Source organism: Paramormyrops kingsleyae, chromosome 19 (assembly GCF_048594095.1).
Source record: "Paramormyrops kingsleyae isolate MSU_618 chromosome 19, PKINGS_0.4, whole genome shotgun sequence".
Lineage (NCBI taxonomy): Eukaryota > Metazoa > Chordata > Actinopteri > Osteoglossiformes > Mormyridae > Paramormyrops > Paramormyrops kingsleyae.
In genome coordinates, this window is record NC_132815.1 from 23,260,319 (window position 1) to 23,277,739 (window position 17,421).

Here is a 17,421-nt window from a genome sequence, read left to right on the forward strand (position 1 = left end):
AAAAAATGACAGTAGCTTTATTTATTGAACTAGATATGTACATTACACGGGTATGTTAATCACACCACAGGGTATGATTGCTGGGTTGGACCTCCTCTAGATATTCTCTCTCCTGTTTTTAGGCTATAAAAACCTCCTCTAATCACATTTCAACTTTGAGCAAGTTATTCAAGTATGTGTGGAACAGGCGCCTTTAAGACAGATGATGACTGATGACTGATGATGGAAGACTCACCTCTGAGATACTTTGCAGTGGTTCCACCTGCACGTCGGTGGAGGTGGGGGTCTCAACACTGGTGTCCATGATCTCTACAGCGATGCTAAGGAGTAGCCTAGCTCGGAAGGAAATCCCTTCCCCAAGCCCCTCGTTAAGGTCCTGATGCTCATCCATGAGACCGTGGTTCCGCGTTGAGCCATACATGTATACCCAGGTAGGCCCCAGTGTGGGAAGAAACCCTAGTCAATAAGAAAAACAACTTAAGGACCCGCTCACATGTGCCTAAAGTAGTCTTTCCCAATCTGGTTCTCGGGGATCCACAGTCAGTCCATGTTTTTGCTCCCTCCCGGCTCCCTATTGCAAAAATGTGGACTGTCTGGTAGGGAGCTGGGAGGGAGCAAAAACATGGACTGACTGTGGATCCCCGAGAACCACATTAGGAAACACTGGCCTAAAGGAATACACTTATATAGAAAAAATACGTTTTGATGTGACATTTATCATCCTTACTGTGGATTTTTACAATGGAATTACTTGTTTATGATGGTCTGTTGGTAATGGAGTAGTTTTAAGAAAATATGCAGTGAAATTTAAAATGCAGAATCAGGAGCCTAAGCAGAACTAGCAGCAAAAGGCATTAAAGAGTGAGAGATTCACCTTTGTCTCCTTCATTAGAAATCTTCGACAGGTCAATAAAATGTGTGCCTATAGCGACATCATTTACTTTATCCGCATCCCGTATTTGGATCTTCATCCGCTTACAAAGTGGGGGAAACATCTCTGTGAAAATGATTTGCTCGTTCCAGGCGGGCTCGTAAGAGCTCTTCTGGACAGATGTCTTTCCCTGTGTGGATAACAACATTTTACTAACTAAAAGCACTAAAATCTTTAGAAATAACCAAAAATATTTTATTTGCTGAATTATCACCCTCAACATATCTCAGGTCAGAAGACTTACTTTCTGTCCTGCGAAGAGAACTTGGACATAAGGATCCACCAAATCTTTGTTCTCGCCAATGAAAGCCTTCTTCACATTAGCCATGAGGCTGGTGTTCATTTTCGGAAGACCGTCGGCTTTTAAGACCTTCACATAGAACCGAGCCCATGGTCGCTCTGCAGGAACACCTTCTGGGATCAAAAGGTTCCTGATAATCCAGAGCCAGAGAATACTGGTTAGACGCTGTCAAAATGGCTGTGAATCATTCCATAATAAAGATTAAAACTTATTTATTGTGTACTCATGTATTTTGCTAAGCTGGTTTACAGATAATAGCTCCTCAGGACCCATAAAAATATAGAACACATAAAATACGCAAGTCGCCAGTGGAACAACTCTGGAGTAAGGCGTAGTCCACTGAATCCTCACAGTTTGTAAATCTGAATTGCGTTTACCCTTCTATGTCGTCGTCATCTTTCTCTGTGGTTTTGTGTGGCGTTTTGATGTTGTCTCCCTTTCCGACCACTGCGATGTCACATTTGACGTAGCCCTTGCATCCACCGCCCATGTCGTCAGGGTCCGTGATCATTGCCCATTTATGGTAGAACATATGCTCTGCGAAGGACCACAAACCGGCAGGTGATGTACAGATTGCATATGCGAAAGCTATCATGACGATAAATGGATGTGGGTCAGCTTACCAGGCTGAGCGTACACCGTGCCAACGTCCATCTTGAACAAGCCTACTAGAGTTCCACTCCGCAGGAGGTTTTTAGAGTGGATGACCTGAGGAGAAGCGGAAATGACCATCAATGCTGGAAGAGTTAAACCTGGCAGTCAGGAAGGAACGACAGCAGAGTGCATGTGAGGAAAAGTACTTACAGATATCTTTAAAATCTTGTCAAACATGAAGTCTGGAGACATGTGGAAGTCGAACACAAGATACTGTGCAAGAAAACAAGTGCATTAATGAATCAAACATATAATGATGAATTCTTTTGATGCTGATATTGTCACTTTAATAAGCCTCCCTTTTGCCACTTAAAAAAAGTAGTAATTCATGAATAAAAAATGTTATAACTTATTTATGATTGTCTATTAGTGATCTACAAAGTGTTTGAACCTAATTAATAATCTGATTATACACCATTCATGAACCCTTTATAAGGGAAGTCTTATTGTAAAAGTGGAACCCTTGTGAACTAAATTTACTTCTTTTATAAAATCACTTTTATCTTCAAACCAAGATCATTAAAGAGCTGTATTAGACAACTGAGCAGTCTTGTGGATTTATTTATGTCCCTTTTTCCACCTATTGGTTTACATCTCCAGTTAACAAAGCTTCTGAACATTGCTTGTCATATTTCAAAAGTCATTGCATTTGACCAAAGAACATATGATGTGTAATTTTGCTTAAAATGCTAATGAATGTGGAAAGTCTGAGGATTTCTTATTCATTCAGGGTTCAACAGAGAGCTGAGGACTTTCCAAATGGGTTTGTTTGCTAAACTCCTCTCCCAGTTGCTCTCAGGTTGGGTGTCTAATTCCAGCTGCTTATTGTTACAGTCTCTAGAGTAGACTGGCTTTGGGTAAAGGCAGTTTTCATTCGTGTACGTAGCTTTGACCTTTGTCTGGGCGCTTGGCCCAGCATGAGGGAGTCACCTCGTTGTAATAGGGGCTGTTTGTCGATTCCTTCGCTGACGTGTACTTCTTCTCATCCCCAACTTCCACGCAAACCACCGGGTCCATGTTTGCGCCGGCCAGCTGTCGGGCTTCTATCACCGTCACGCTGATCTAAGAAGACATTATAACGCTCTTTTCTATCGTGTTAATTTCAGAGAACAGCTTAAGACAATTAAATTGCATTCGCTGAAAATAATAAGCAACAGAGTGAATTGCATATGGCAAGTGATGTACATCTATATGTATGATAAATTCATAAAGTAAAAGACAACAACGTGAAATGCATAACAGGGAAAATATTAGTCTCAGTGTTCAGGAATGTGGCTTCTGAGGGTGTGATATAACGCTGCAGTAATCAGGGGGCCCAGCACTTTATATTGTAACATCAGGACCCAGTCGGGAAAATCTCCCGATGGGGACCAGACCCCCCCAGCAAAATCTACAGAGTCCCCCACCCCCGCAAAATCTACCAAGGGGATCCTAGGTTATATTTTGCCATGGGGTCCAGAATTTCTAGCTAGCCCCTGATGACATGACTCATCTGATCGGGTCCTGGAGTTAACTTGGACGTGCTCAGGGGTCATGACAGGGAGACAGAGACTGTGGACGGGAACTTCAGTGGACTGTGAGAGACACTGTGCTACATGTTATATTTAGGTCACTGCCTGCTTGATATCAGGAAAGACCCTCCCTTTCTGTGTGCCGATGCATAATTTAGCATCCTTCACTGCAGCGAGTCTCCAAGCAGCACGAGCCATGGATCACCAAGCTCAGGCGTGGAGAAAAAGAAGCAGGAAGGCAGGCTGAGGTGACCATCTCCGTAAAGGATCACATGGTTCACTGGAGGTGACAGTCTTTATACAGCCACCCAGTGACCATCTAAAGCTTCCAAGTACCTGATAATCCACTGGCCTCCCGATGGTAGGTTCCATCTTAATATCGGGCTTTGATCTGCAAGATAATATCATTACAAAAAATATATGTGTGTGTGTGTGTATATTATATATATAGATATATATATGCACATCAGATATGTACCGTGAATGATGTTTTGCTCTGTACCAATTTATAACACCTGATTATAAACATCTGCTTTCAGTAAGCAGTAAATCATTGGAAACTAGACAGCTGTTCTTGCAGTGAAAATGGCACTTAAGGTGCAATTACATCAATCAACAGTGTGAATAAAATTAACCAGAGCAATGACATGCGTCACTGGTACTTACCCACCTGAAAGACAATTACATTGCGTATATCTGTCAAAAGGGATCAAATCACCGATCCCTAAAATGTCATACACTGTATACTGGTATTTACTGTAAGATTATCCTGCAGGTATGTAAGATTATATAATGAGTATATGATTGTGATTTTATTCGGGGAAATTTGGAGATAAAAGCTTGTACAAAACAATCAATGAATAATAAGTATCTTATTGGATAAAATGCTTTCCATGCATGTTTGAGAGTTAGAATGTAATTTGCTGGGTTGAACACGCCAAGCTCCATTGATTATAATGTCAGTATAATGTCAGAAGCATGTAGATGTGAGGCCTGTGGGAGGTCGGGGCCCTCAGGCAGGTGGTGGATGAGGCTGTCAGACCTCTTGTTGGAGACATTGGTGGTGACAGCAGTAACCGAAGCCACAGAGATGCTGTCTGGGTCCTTCCGAGAGGACTTTCGGTTCAAGTCTTCTGTTTCCAGGAAGGCCAGATCATCTGTAAATGACCAGGCACGTTCTGCTTAGTGTAGCTGGGAGCACTACACTGGGATTCCTTTAACACCCTGACCTAAAGAGCGCTAAATATTCACAACAGCAACATGATAAGAGTGAGAATGGCTGCCATTCCGCTCTTCTCTCTCCCCAGAACCCCCCAGGTTGCAAGCCCCCGCACCTTTACCTCCTTTCTTCTCCTTAGATGCACGTGACTTGCCGAGCTTCATGGCTGAGAAGACTCCTTTCCCGGCTCTGAGGAGGAGAATTACAGCAAAGAAAATTACACCGTGTGTAAGATGTGTCGCAGGGAAATGCTGTCCCAGCCATCAACTGGCATTTGGTTCCCTTGTTCCAACTATCAGCACGGCGCCAATCCATTCTAATCTCGCCCCCAATTTCTTGGTTCCCTAGGCAACTGCTCCATCCTAACGTGGCCTGATAAACAAAATAAGTAACTGACTGTCCACTAACTGTCTGGCTTCATAATCACTTGGTCATTTAATTTGCTGCTCCAATTGCCTGAACATGTAACAAAATGCCCCCTAAGCACCTGATCAAAGAATCACCTAGCCCACTAATTATCTGACACCATTACTACAAAGCCGTATAATGTCACAGGGTCCCCTAATCTCCATGACTCCCAGTCTCCCACCGCATCCCCATGAGACACAGAGAGAGAGAGAGAGAGAGAGAGAGGGGGGGGGGGGGGGGAGACACCACCCAAAGTTACAGACTCAGTCACACACTGAGACTAAAAAATACTCTGAAACCACCTTTAAATTTACCTCTTAAACTTAGTACCAACTTTTCCTTTAAAGTAACAGGCATTTATTTTGAAAACAATAAATATGTAAGACTGTGAGTCAATGTCAGAAGTTTGAATGCTTTGATTATTATGACACAGTATGAATTAATACTGTTTTGGTTTATCACGCTTTTTCTGAGGGTTCAAGAAATACTAACCAGACATTTGATGTATAAACAAGCCACAAAAATATTTACCCCCAGGCACAACTGTGTACAAGGCAAAGGTATTGCATGACATTAGACATAATGTGTATCAAATATCCCTCCACAAAAGTTAATGATGTCATTGCCTGAACTTCAAATTAAGAACTTTAATTATTAAATGGATGAAAATCTATCAGTGAAATATCAGTTCAAGATACATTCTACATGAGAAAACTTTTGTTTTCAAATATTAAGTTTTTGTCTTGCATAGTATTCAAATGGTAAAGACAAAATAAACAGCATTATAAAAATATAAAATATATTTGAACTATAAATTAAAAAGTGAATAACAGCCTACTTTGTGATATACTTCAATCACAAACCAGCCAAAACCAACATTTATATATTACTTAGTTTTCTTAAAATTGCCTAATTATATGTCTGTAAAATATTCTAATAAGTATCTGAACAATAAAAACTCAGTAATGTCATATGAAGCGCAATTTAAAAATCTCCCTCTTGACATTGTTTAAATGAGTTTGTCATTATTGAGATTTTAAGTAATGAGGAAAAAAGTCAGCAGTGCTGGCAACTGATATTTAAGAATAATTATTGTGCTGAACGCCACAAATTACATACATAAACAAGCACACAAGCAACCCATAGGATGAAAATTTAAATATAATTAACATGCACCACAGTATAAACAGGTATGTGCCAAATACCTTACCAAAGTAGAAAAGTTGCACTTCTCAGAAAGGCTCTAAAGTACTCCACCAAAAGAGAAAAAAAGAAACTTCAAACTACAACTTTCTGCCAAGCAGCCGTCCTACATCTCCGTCACCGCGTCTGTTACCGAATGTCTGGCAAACGAAGTGCAAAGCATAGGCGGCTTCGACCAGAAGCAGTCACTGGGCTGGGGTGAAACCAGGAGCTGAACAATGAAGACGCGCGGGCACCAGTAGCAGCTGTGGCTCTGCACGCACTCTGACCGTCCATACGGCTACACCTATCTTCCTCTTGGATCCATCACCTGAATCCACTGCTCCATCTACCACGTTATTCCAGTGACCATAACACCCGGAACTATAACGATTTTTTTGAAGGGTATCGAACTGAACAATGGGAATGACGACATGAGGTGGTGGATGCTGAATTTATAAATGCATGACGTTTGTGTGGTAGACAGGTGAGCTTTATAGGCTGTCCCGGCGCTTACAGTGTGTGTCTTCTGTCTATGAAGACTAGTGACGCCAAACTAATGTGCTTCGACCAAGAATCAACAAAGATTTAAGGAAGGGGATTGGGTTACATTCAGGGGAAACAAATTCATATAACGTAATAGAATACTGAAATTACCACAAATATAAAAAGCACTTGGATACAGAATGTTTGTATTATACTTTTTACCCTGGTCAATTGGCATATTCTTGCATTAAAGTAGTTCATATTGTGTTTTGGTTGTTATTGTTACTGTAAACTTAAAACGCAAAAAAACATTAATAAAAACTAAATTGGAGTATATATGAACAGCAAACCAGAACACCGTTGTAAAAATAAAAATGAATAAGCTGAAAACGATCTGGCAATGAATAAAAATAAAATATAATGGAAATTAACAGGAATGTTCAAAAACGATTTGTGAAAGCATATTTTATTTATTTGATATTTTCTCGTTGTTTCGTCTCTGAATGAACTAAGAACACAACCACAGCCCAGGTTTGACTCATATTATGTGTTCTGTGTATGACCAAAATTTAAATAAAAATATAATAGTCTAAGCTTCCAAATTTCATATCTACAATATCTTCAAATAGCTTTTCTTAGGATTTTCATTCAACCTAACTAAACACAGGCGCTTTTGAGAAGGTGATTATTGGCGAAATATGAGACCATAGATCATAGACACTGGGAGAGACGATTGGTGAAACAGTGCCTCTTGTGGTCACTTAGAGTACAACGTACACACACCCTTACAAACACTTATCCTTTGATTTGCCCCTTCCATCCCAGCCTTGCCCTTGTCTTTGCTGAGCAGGAGGGCCACGTGTGAACAGCAAGTTACCAGCAATGTTCAATGTTATAGCTGCTGTCATGTCATAAACATGTAATATACAGTAAGCTAGTACACACATTCTAAATATCCAATTCAAAGCCCACTACTCTACATTACAGCACAATAAAATAATATAACTGGGTATTCTAAATTCAATTTAAGCATAGATCGTTCCCAGGAAGACCTGGGAACGATCTATGCTGTTGTTTCACAGTGTCTGTCAATGACACATTTTCTTAACTAACTAAAGCCTCAGTTTCTTACTAAACAACAGAAAACAGTGGTGCTGAACCAGGGCGACCAAGACACATGCTGAAGAAATGTGAAGAAACATGAAAGCAGGTCAGATCAATAATGTGCTGTCACAAAGCTGGAGTTTATGGATTTGTTTTACTCGACTGTGCCATTGAACGGTGTTCTTCTGGGAGCTGCTACTGTGAAGCAGAGACCAAAGCTGTGATCCCGCAGAGCCTTATAAATGCCCTGCCTCACACTTACTTGGGTAAAATACTCCATTCCTTAAGCCATTATTGCCTTGTTGTAAAATTTCAGCTAAACATTCTTCCTTCCTTCTTGTTTTATTTGGGATGATTGTTAAAGACATGCCAGTAAAGCCATTTTCTTAAATGATTAAATATATATAATTGAAACAGTGACTTGTTCATTATTACAATTTGATGAACTGACTGTAATTAATAAAGATTTGATTATAATGTATTATAGCTGCAGTATAGTGAAGCTGATCACATGCATCATATGAGCGGCTACTCGGATCGCGGCTTTCGGGCGAAGTTGCACATACTGTTTATACCACAGCACTGGAGTCTGGGAGCAGCACTGGCTGAAGCAAAAGATTGGGATGCTTTTTTTTAATGGTCAATGAAAACCAGAGCTTGATTAGGCTTAGTGTTGTTTGTAAAACACCCAAACTTTGCAATAATAATTATATATTTGATACATAATATGTATATCATACACTCACCTAAAGGATTATTAGGAACACCTGTTCAATTTCTCATTAATGGAATTATCTAATCAACCAATCACATGGCAGTTGCTTCAATGCATGGTCCTGGTCAAGACAATCTCCTGAACTCCAAACTGAATGTCAGAATGGGAAAGAAAGGTGATTTAAGCAATTTTGAGCGTGGCATGGTTGTTGGTGCCAGACGGACCGGTCTGAGTATTTCACAATCTGCTCAGTTACTGGGATTTTCACGCACAACCATTTCTAGGGTTTACAAAGAATGGTGTGCAAAGGGAAAAACATCCAGTATGCAGCAGTCCTGCGGGCGAAAATGCCTTGTTGATGCTAGAGGTCAGAGGAGAATGGGCCGACTGATTCAAGCTGATAGAAGAGCAACTTTGACTGAAATAACCACTCGTTACAACCGAGGTATGCAGCAAAGCATTTGTGAAGCCACAACACGCACAACCTTGAGGCGGATGGGCTACAACAGCAGAAGACCCCACCGGGTACCACTCATCTCCACTACAAATAGGAAAAAGAGGCTACAATTTGCACGAGCTCACCAAAATTGGACAGTTGAAGACTGGAAAAATGTTGCCTGGTCTGATGAGTCTCGATTTCTGTTGAGACATTCAAATGGTAGAGTCAGAATTTGGCGTAAACAGAATGAGAACATGGATCCATCATGCCTTGTTACCACTGTGCAGGCTGGTGGTGGTGGTGTAATGGTGTGGGGGATGTTTTCTTGGCACACTTTAGGCCCCTTAGTGACAATTGGGCATCGTTTAAATGCCACGGCCTACCTGAGCATTGTTTCTGACCATGTCCATCCCTTTATGACCACCATGTACCCATCCTCTGATGGCTACTTCCAGCAGGATAATGCACCATGTCACAAAGCTCGAATAATTTCAAATTGGTTTCTTGAACATGACAATGAGTTCACTGTACTAAAATGGCCCCCACAGTCACCAGATCTCAACCCAATAGAGCATCTTTGGGATGTGGTGGAACGGGAGCTTCGTGCCCTGGATGTGCATCCCACAAATCTCCATCAACTGCAAGATGCTATCCTATCAATATGGGCCAACATTTCTAAAGAATGCTTTCAGCACCTTGTTGAATCAATGCCACGTAGAATTAAGGCAGTTCTGAAGGCGAAAGGGGGTCAAACACCGTATTAGTATGGTGTTCCTAATAATCCTTTAGGTGAGTGTATATCTAAAGTATATGTGATATATCACTTGATATATATTAATGTATTTTATACACTGAAAAGAGTATCAACAATACACCATTGCAGTTGAGCATCATGCAAATAACATTAGCCAGAGCAAATCCAAAGGAGCTGAAAATGAGAAAATTGTCATCTATGATTTGACCCTGATGAATGTCGTTTTCCAGTTATCCACAGAAATAAGAAATATGTGTATGCTCAAATTAAATTCACCCATCCACCCATCCATCCATCCATCCACCCATCCATCCATCCATCCAGTATCCGTACCCGTGTGTCCTGTGCAGGGTCTCTGGGGGCTGGAGCCTATCCGAGAAGCAATGGACACAGGGCAGGGAACAACCCAGGACAGGGTTCAAACCCACTGTAGCACATTAAATCCTGAACCATTAAATAACTTGCATTATAACGTACGAAAAACAAAGCTCTTTGTTTCAAATTCCAAATGATTATAAAAAAATCACAGTCATATAAAAATACACAAGTGCACCAGTTACCAATTATGCAATGCTGTTAGAACCTTTCTCTCAAGCATACTTGAAATGGTATTGCTAGAGCTTACTTTAGGTCTGTGGAGCAGGCACAGTGAGAATTGTGCCATTATGAACTGAAACTGAAGTTATTGGATCTAAAGTGTATTAATTATAAAATATGGTGGAGTCGACCTACTGTAAAGCAAGAGGGAGAACTTTGCTTGATCTTGTAGAGAAAAATAAATAAAATGGCAGATGAAGCCATATATAGCTTCGTGCAACACAGAGCAATAATAAAACTGTCCTTTTAAATCGAACACCCTCCTCTGTTGGAGGGTAAAATAAGGAATCTAGTCCCAGTACAGTAGAGCACAATGCAATATCACAGCACAGTACAATATAATGCAAATAGCACAGCAATCCAAGCAGAACACAGGACAGGACAGCAAGCAAACAAAGCAATGAACTTAACAATAGGGCTTCTAAAAACATGCAAAAATTCAGGCCAAAGCTACACAGCACAAACACACTTTCATATCCTTGATACTGCATGCAACACAGACTGATCACTTCAAGACATGCACCTCTCTGCATTAATAACAACTGTAAAGCACACACAGACGCATAGACCTGTATTCATATCTTTGTGGGAACCGTCCATTCAGTTATATGTGCAAAACCCTAATCCCAACAATGCCCCTACCCAGCCCTAACCTTTACCATAAGTAACCAAACAAAATACACGACATTTGGCCTTTTTAGTTTTTTGATTGCAGTCACAGATTTTTATATAATTGAGTTTTCCCTTGTGGGGATAGAAAAAATTGTCCTCACAAGATCAAAATAACAGGATTTTATCACATTGTAGGGACATTTGGTCCTCACAAAGTAATATATACATAGCTCACATACACACACATTTCTGACTTCATGCCTTTCTAGCACAGAGGTGGGATCAGAACCCAGAGGTTGCCAGCACTCCACGTGTGATCTTCTCTGCTGTCAATCTGTACTTCAAACAGACCAGGAAAACAGCACTAATTTGCATGAGAATGATGTTATCAAGATGCATTACAGTCTTCCTGCAGAGTTGATGGAAAATAAGCCTTATAGCGTAAAGCAATTAAAACGCCCTCTTCTGCTATCTTGCTAAATTCAATCCTGTTAAATGCCAGAGGAGGTAGTGTTATGGGACTGGTCATACAAGATGCATGTACACCACGTTTACTGACTGGAAAGTGATACTGTCGGTACATAAAATAATACTGTGTTAGTATAGACAACAGTATTGTTCAGTAATAATGAAGGTTCAGCCTGGAATGAAGTTGATGGTACACATTGAGTATCTTTTTGAGGAAGATGCTGAAACAGAATAATATTATCATTAAACTAAAACTGTATGAGTTAATTCAAATTCTTTTTTAATCGGAATCAACGCATTAAGGGGTGAGTCATAAATCACCATTGGTCCCCAGAGCACATGCCTGAAAAGAGTAGGTCGAAAAAAGGGAGGAGAGGCAATTAAAGCCAGTGAGAAGCTGCCCCCCCCGCACTGAAACATGACAGTGGCTCAATATTATGAGTAACAAGGAGACTCTTCCCTCATGAGCCATTTCTCGATCTTTAACTGCTAGTTCTGACTCAAATAGCCCATAAGCAGAAAGCGTATATGGATTGCTAGCTATGTTTACTTAGTCGTATGCATTTCCCAGGGTCACACATTGGACAAAATCAGCCACACTGAGTGACCACACATTTGCACATTAATTGCTATATAATAAGGTTGATAGAACTTGATGCCTGGGGCTTCTTTTGGGAGAATTTCGCTAACATCATTTCTTGTTTCCACTAGCATACATGAACGGACCTGTTCCCGAGCTGTACCACAGAGGCACTAGTTACAGCATAGGTCCAGCTTCCTTCAGTTTTCCACTGCAGCGTGGTCGGCTCCGTAAAGGCGTTCCCAGATTTGGAGAGCGACAGTGACGTAAAACTGAAGAGATGCTTATTTACTGTTCACTTGGTTCACATGAATCCATTCCATTTAGCTCTTCTATAGTACTTTTTTACATAGGTGGTTGGAAATTTTCAAGTTCTGAATTATGGGGAATACGCTAATACATCTCAATGTGCGATACTACCAATAATGAATAATATATAGAATACAGGGTTGCTAACTCTCTCACACTCACACTTTCAGACTCTCACGCTCAAGCAAGAAATCTTACAGCAAATCTGTATTATTCCATTATGAACCTAAAATTAGCTAAATCAAAAGCGTTATGGTAGTTTGCAACTTTGACAGACCATTTACAAGGTAATAAAACTGTTACATAGATTTGTCGCTAATTGAAAATCTCACTCCAGCTAACTGACCAAAGTTGGCAACCCTGAAATATGCCTTTTTTCCTTCAGATAATCCATGCATATCAACACAGAACACTGGTATCTCCCTGCATTTCAACCAATGAGACAGTGGTGATGCAACCGGCTTGGTTTGGTCACTCTTTCTGCGCTGCTAGTAAGCAGGACTATGTCGGCATGGATATGGCTTGGATAGTTTACAATGGAAAACCGTCAGTTTGTGGTACGACTTGGGTACGACAGTGGAAAAGCGCCATTTTAAGCAGCCTTATATCCAGCACTCCTTGGTTCACTGGGCAGATAAGCAGCTTCCACACTTCCATATTTGTTGACTTTATACACTTGCAGAAATTAAAATGAAAACCTGCTGGATTGCAGCACTCCGGGGTCAGCACTGGTTGCCCACGCTCTACACCATTTATAATGGGTTGTACTGCACCACCCTTTGCAGTTTTATTGCATCACCTGCTTCTAGCATTATGAGTTATAGTTAGATAACATAGCGCATCTCAGCGACACAGTCAATCTAAAGTGATCTTCGTTATTCCCCATAGTTTACTTTTGCATGATGCGGATTTGTTTGCAAAGAATGAATAAGTTACCTGCACTGAAAATTCACACTGCTATTTTGGAAAAGCCTGACTCGATGAATGAGTTAGTTACACAGACACTTTATCCTACCATTCGGGTCAAACCCTAGAAGATAAATGACCACCTAAATGACCAGAAGATAAGCATTTGCGGGGTTTTTTTTGTTGCAACCTACCCAGTAACCCAATAATACAGTGTCAGGCTCTCTCTCTCTCTCTCTCTCTCTCTCTCACACACACACACACACATACACACCAGCACAGTATTACCACTGGGAATGACACTATGGTAAAGGCAGGATTCTATGGATCATTATAGTGTAACGCATGAGGGGAAACACTAATTAGAGCCATTGGTTTGTTGGGAAACCACTATGAGAGCTAAATAATACCCACCATCTGAGCAGTATTAACTGGATTTCTATGTCCTCTGGAGAACATGGATCATATGGAAAGCATCGTAAAAGACAAAACCAGACTATAAAACCACAATAACAAAACATGGATTTTCTCTTAACCAATAAAAATGAAGCTGAAGACCGTACACCAAAACTGTCGGCAGGCCAGAATAATCTCCCATTCTGTTTGTTGTTTAGCCTCCAGACAGAGAGCTACTTAATGAAGAAGTAGCAATAAGCATATTCCCCTGCATTTATTGCAGACACGGCAAGCAAGACCCTTAGGATGATCTCTTGACAGTGCTTAGAAAAGGGAGAAGAGGTGATTTTGGCAGCGTACATTACAAAAACAAAGAGCTCCGAAACCAAGGAGATGGGGAGAATTGTAGAGTGCAAAACAGAGATGATACTGGCACTTTCTGAAAAAGGTACCACTAAGTGGAAAAACAGGGTGGCTAAAATGGAGAAAGCAGCACAGCCGACATGGCTATAGTGAACAACATACAGGGGCATCAGCATCATCAGCCGAAAGGCAAATACTGGAAAGCAGTTACCTTCTCATAAAATAACCTAGAGTAATTCATAATCTACAGGTCTTGGATAATAGTGATGAAACAAAGGGTCATATGCATCAGTACTGCAGGTTAGGGAATGAAAAGCGCAAATTGTCCTTTGAATGACCCAAGTATCTAGGTCAGGAAAAGCTCTTAAGATTGACTGGTGCCCTGAGATAGATAATGTATATAATGTATTATCATCTCAACTGTATGCACTGACGATAAGCTCCATCTGCTAGTTTCTAAAGACGCTACTCACTTCCGCAAGACAGGAAGTCCATGGCTGGCCTTCCCAAGAGACGTCCCTGAGCCATTGCTGTATCCAGAGAGGAGGCTGCTGGTCTCAAAGCGGACGGTGCCATCTGGGTCATCTGGCACATCCAGGAACTCCCCATCATTCCAGGTGCACATAGTCCCATCCAGGGGCTGGTACCTGATCTCTATTGTAATGTTCGTCTGCAGGAAAATATGTCTGTCACAGAAGATTTGGCAGAATACAGATCTGAGGTATCCACACAACTTCATGTGCATTGCCATTGAATCTCATATGCTAAACAGAATCTCAAAACACAAAGACAACATTTTTGTTTAAAAAGAGGCTAACTATTAAGTGAGCTTGTGTGCCATAAGTCAGCTACCCATACGGTTAACTTGCATGCCATAAATTAGATAGCAATAAGATAAACTTGCGTGCCATAGATATAGGGTAAATACCAGAAGTAGGCTATATACGGGGAAAACTTTTGCACCATAAGTTGATTAACTATAAGCTAAATTTGCATACTGTAAGTTGTCTAGCTATATGATAAACTTGTGCATCATTAGTGCATGTTTTAAGCTGTCCAGCTATGGGATAGACTTGTGAACCAGAAGTTGGCAAACTATAACCTAAACTTGCATGTTATAACTTGTCTAGCTAAAGGATAAATTTGCTTGACATAAGTTGGCTAGCTAGAGTGTAAACTTGCACACCATAAGATAACTAGATATAGGGTAAACATGCTTGTCATAAGTTAGCTGGCTGTAAGGTAAACTTGCATGCTTGTTCATTTCCATAAGTTGTACACCACTGTGGTATTGTGACTGATTGTAGAGATGGGCCTTCCGTGGGTCACCATTATCAGTTACAGCCCCTACTGTGTTTACCGATATAACTGAGGAGGGAGCACTTAACATTACGCCTTTTCTGGCAAGGGACATGACCTGTGACATGTGACCCCAGTGCTGGTTAAACTTAAGCTAAAGTACTCCAGACTGATATTACACACCAAGCGGCAATAGCCTCTTTCAACTGCACCCCCTGTTGCTTCATTTAAATATCGGCGGCTAGTGGATGTGCGAGGGGCTCCACTGCAGCCAGCTTGGTCAATGCACTGTCAGCACTTGCCTCCAATTGTGCTAGCTAGCTAGTTTAATACATTTTAGCAGTTTCATAAATATGTCTGCAGTAGTATCAAGGTCAGGGCTGCTATCTTCAATATCTTTCGTTCATGTAGTATGAGCAGCCAAGGTTTCATTAAGCCTTTCTGGGAGGAGGCCTCCTGTCTGTGGGCCTTCCTATGAACTCTCCACTGTCACATCAGTGTAACTGGAGCCAGTTCCCTGCACCAGGAGCACAGGATACTGTCAGCTTTGGCTGTTCGCCTGCTGGGTTTTTTGTAGACTGCAGTTAATCAGATGGAGCTGGAGGATCATTTTGTCTCACCTTCATGATCGACTGGGAAGTCTGAATTACACGCACAACTTTCCCTTTTTCGAAAGTAAACAGGATTCTGCACATATTATAATGTGCAAAAGTCTCGGATGACCTAGGAAAACTGTGTTATGCTGGATTGTCACAGCAAATGCTGTGGTGACTTGAGGAGAAGCTTCAAAAAGCAGACAGACTTTCACAAAGTCATAGTTTCACACCAGCTTAAATATTATTTAAACAACTTCCGGTGGAAGCCTAAGACTTTTGCACAGTGCTGTACATTATAACCTAATGCATTTGCCTCTAGTTGGAATGAAGGTACTGCAATACTTGCTAGTTATTAATGCTGTTCTTTTTGAGACATTTGAACATTTTTGTGGAAACATTAAAAAAAGTGCTGGTCAGGGTTGACCATACTTGTGTTCTCATGCACCCGTTTTACGTCATCTTCCATTGCTGAAGACCAGTTCCAATACTCCAGAAGAGCAGTATAGAAGATGGTGAAAATCCCTGGATGTCGTTCTTGCCCTGCTCCAAATATCAAGGAGGCATCAGTTGTATCCTCGTCAAATGAGAACAATCCCATGACTCATTGCATCCCACGTTTGTTTTTGGGAGGCAAGTTAGCAAGATCAAGATCGGTCTTGAAAGACCACAAGTACAATCTTTGCATTCTTGAAATTGAGAAACACCCATAGATTGAGCCGGAGAGTGGGTTTAGATCATGCCAGGAACCGAAGCGAATTTCTCTACCTGTGCACCTACTGTATGAAGATTGCTCACCCGAATAGCTGTGTTGTTGTCATCTATAAGAGTATCAGACACCTCCAGCTGAGCCTCCTCCGCTACCTTCTGCAGCACCATACGGAAGGTTCCAATCAATCTGGGAATGGGAAAACAGAGGCAGGAGGTCAATGTCATTCTCTGGCACCCTTTTTGTGAAAAGAGTGCTACGAAGTGCTTAGTACTGGCAGGCTAACTGAAAATCTCAAGCAAGAGGTCTTTGCTGGGCTCTGTGGAGCAGGTATATAAAAGGGAAGGAGCCTAAAAATCTGCAGAAATTATGTGTATCCATTATTTTAAAATAGTACTACTAATTAATGTGGACTTTTATGGGTTGGGTGCACCATTAAAAAGCATGACAATGAGTAACAAAGCTCCAGTCAAACTTTGGATGAGACAGAGTGCAAAGCCAACAAGTGATATCAGGTGATAACAAATATCAGGCTCGCACAATGGTATGTCTAATAGGCCCAAATTAATTAACCAATGTGTCTTATGTTTTGAAATATATTCATTTCTTCCTTTGGCCTGATCAGTTTCCACTTCTCTGTCCCCTTGGCTTCCTGAATCCTATTGAGAAGCCAGGAACCATGAGAGTCACCCAGTCTGCCTTCCTCTCCTCATGTTTTTTTTCTTGTACACTGAGGGAGTTGACTTTAACACTGCCTATAGTGTTACTGCAAGCCGGAGGTGGACGTAGATTTCTGATGGAGAGCACTTTTAGTCATGATTAATTGGGAATAATGACTCACAGTAAACACTTTTTCCACAGTAAAGTGGTGGTATTGCAGACCGT

General features: G+C 41.0%; 1 protein-coding gene across 2 annotated transcripts in view; it reads right to left on the reverse strand.

Annotated features, from left to right (window-relative positions):
* Positions 1-17,421, reverse strand: part of otofa (otoferlin a) — a 50,044-nt gene that overhangs the window by 21,180 nt on the left and 11,443 nt on the right. For both annotated transcript variants that reach the window (XM_023806633.2, XM_023806632.2), the window contains exons 4-15: positions 16,626-16,725; positions 14,409-14,605; positions 4,738-4,805; positions 4,440-4,554; positions 3,734-3,788; positions 2,817-2,948; positions 2,037-2,099; positions 1,856-1,940; positions 1,610-1,769; positions 1,176-1,362; positions 875-1,061; positions 236-456 (exon numbers count right to left, since the gene is read on the reverse strand). In XM_023806633.2, coding sequence (XP_023662401.2) covers positions 236-456; positions 875-1,061; positions 1,176-1,362; positions 1,610-1,769; positions 1,856-1,940; positions 2,037-2,099; positions 2,817-2,948; positions 3,734-3,788; positions 4,440-4,554; positions 4,738-4,805; positions 14,409-14,605; positions 16,626-16,725 — 1,570 coding nt within the window. The remainder of the gene's footprint in view (positions 1-235; positions 457-874; positions 1,062-1,175; positions 1,363-1,609; positions 1,770-1,855; positions 1,941-2,036; positions 2,100-2,816; positions 2,949-3,733; positions 3,789-4,439; positions 4,555-4,737; positions 4,806-14,408; positions 14,606-16,625; positions 16,726-17,421) is intronic.